The 2,510-nt window shown below is 41.3% G+C and overlaps 1 protein-coding gene across 1 annotated transcript in view; it reads left to right on the forward strand.

Annotated features, from left to right (window-relative positions):
* The window catches only part of si:ch211-129c21.1 (uncharacterized protein LOC563087 homolog), an 87,755-nt gene extending 85,245 nt beyond the window's left edge, over nt 1-2,510 (forward strand). The window contains exons 13-14 of the mRNA XM_037698201.1: nt 1,314-1,527; nt 1,638-2,510. Coding sequence (XP_037554129.1) covers nt 1,314-1,527; nt 1,638-2,356 — 933 coding nt within the window. The 3' untranslated portion in view covers nt 2,357-2,510. The remainder of the gene's footprint in view (nt 1-1,313; nt 1,528-1,637) is intronic.

Consider the following 2,510-nt stretch of genomic DNA (forward strand, 5'->3'; position numbering starts at 1 on the left):
ACAGCCTATTCGTTCAGCAATTTCTTTCTGTGTCTTACCCTCTTGCTTGAGGGTGTCATTGATGGCCTTCTGGACAGCAGTCAGGTCGGCAGTCTTACCCATGATTGCGGTTTCTAAAATAAACTACTACTTACTACTTGTACTACTATTCCTACTTCGCAGTTTTTCACTTATCGCAGGGCTTCAGGGTACGGATCCCCCACAATAAACGAGAGTACTATACTTAGAAATTGAGTCATAATTTCACATTTTTCTTTAAATGTGGTTTTTGTAGCAAGAATAAAGAAATCATATTTTTTAAAGATATTTAAAATATACATTTTATTATATATTAACAATAAAACTATCCTGTTGTCAGAGTGGCATAGTTTTGTTCATGCTGCTGTTGTTCGGTGTATTGTTTTTGTACTATTAGTGTTGAGTGTATTCTTAGTTTAGTGTATTTCTTAGTTCATATCTTAGATCTTATTACTGTTTTTCTTTACAATTTATACTTTTGTTGGATGTAACTAGGACCCTGTGTACACAATTCCGTTCCACGTGTACCACATGTGGTGCGAATGACTATGAAGAAACCTTGACCATGTTGCATCATAAGAAGCTAAGTCTTGTTCAAACTTGGGGACGTCATCTCGGTCCCAACAGTGTGCACAGCTGTAATATTTCTGTGCCATCTTGAAATTATGAAAAGTTAGGCCAGCTTCAAAATGTTAGAGGCTGCAAGGACTTAAAAATTATAGTTTGATATATTCAGGGTAGGAAGATTTTTTTAATGTACTAATACAACAAAAGTTTGTAATAAGCCAACACTTCGTTAGAAATGTCTGAATACAGTACGCTCAGTTTACATCCTCACCCTTGTCAGCTTCTGTTCTGCTTCTTTCTAAATCTTCTCATCTGATTTTAAGTCTGCAGTACTTTTCAAATTTGTTTCCTTTTAATTTATTGCATGCACTTATTGTTTTTAAAGGAATTATGCTCCAGTAAAAATAGGTGTAGCTGTAAGTGTGACTTTAGAATCACTTTAGACATTAGAATTTACTGTTATTGCTTTTAGTTGTTTACTTGACCTGTTATTGTTTACTGTTCTTCTGAAATACTGTGCAACACATCGTTTTACTAAAACCCATCTAAACCTGGCTATCACTCAGTCACTTTTAGATTTTGGGCTACAATTTGTTGAGGTAGCAGCTCCGACCAAGACGTGTGAACAGATCACACAAAATCTTGGTTTAAACTTTGGCACACAAGGTGGCAATAAACAAATGATTAATTCACATTTCATTAATTTGTATTTGTGTGTGTAACTGCAGGGCCAACTGTATGCTGGTTCTGAATTTGGTGTCGTTCAGATACCAGTCAGTAACTGCAGCCGCTACGAGTCCTGTGTGGACTGCATCCTGTCCAGGGATCCTTACTGTGCCTGGGACGTTTCCTCTGCACGCTGCTCCTCTGCCCACAGTCTGTCTCCTGAAGTTGCGATGCAAAGCCTGAAGGAGGGAAATGTGTCGCTGTGTCCTCCACCAGGTGATTTTATTCAGTGTTGCAGAAAGCATCGCAGGGAAGACGTTCTGAATGAGTCCCAGCAGGTTTATCAGTGTGCCGTTGTGTAACCTTGTGTTTGTGTGTATTTATAGATCCAGGAGCAGTTGTCAACTTTGCCCTTGTTCCAGGGAACAACATCCAACTGCCATGCCAGCTTCACTCCAACCTGGCACAGGTCCACTGGAGGTCCTCGGACAGGCCGGTTCATTCTAACAATAAATACTACATCTACAGCGGAGGCCTCCTCATTCTGAACGTAACCAAAGCAGATGCTGGCGTGTACGCCTGCGACTCTGTAGAGCAGATAAACAGCAGAATATACAACCGCACTGTGGTTGTGTATAGTTTAAAGCTCTCCCCTGATAAAGACGTGGTGGTCAGCACAGTGACACAAATCTCCATTCAGACTCTGAACACAGCTGCGACGAGCCCTGGCCTGGAAAGCGAGGAGCCGTTGCTCCCTGAGAACCAAAGCAACACCAGCAGGATGAGCCATCTGGAGACGGCTGTAGCTCTGCTGTCGCTGCTTTGCCTCTCCCTTCTGGGCACCATATTCTGGATCTGGGGTCGACAGCACTGGAAATGTTTTAATTGTACTTTATGCTCCAGGAGCATCAAGGAAAGAAAGCACAACCAGAACAGAACTTCAGATAGAAAACTGCTGGGGTCCGAGTCAGGGAGACCCTGCAGTAATAATAATAATCACTGCGCTGTTGACTTCAAAAGGAACGGAGAGTACCACTTCCCACCGAAGGCCAACATTTCAAATTTAGATGGTCTGGGATACATACGTGATGAGTCAGAGATTTGACTTCAGTCCCAGGTCTGCATCGGTGCAATAATTACCATCCTTTTAGGTGTACTGCTACTGAAGAATGGTTCTTAAAAACAAGTTTTTACACTATAAAATATATAAAATCCTAAAAGCACTCTTTCCAACACTGTCTAACATTTCCATCCTCCGA

This window comes from Nematolebias whitei, chromosome 3 (genome assembly GCF_014905685.2).
Source record: "Nematolebias whitei isolate Nwh7 chromosome 3, NemWhi1, whole genome shotgun sequence".
Classification (NCBI taxonomy): Eukaryota; Metazoa; Chordata; class Actinopteri; order Cyprinodontiformes; family Rivulidae; genus Nematolebias; species Nematolebias whitei.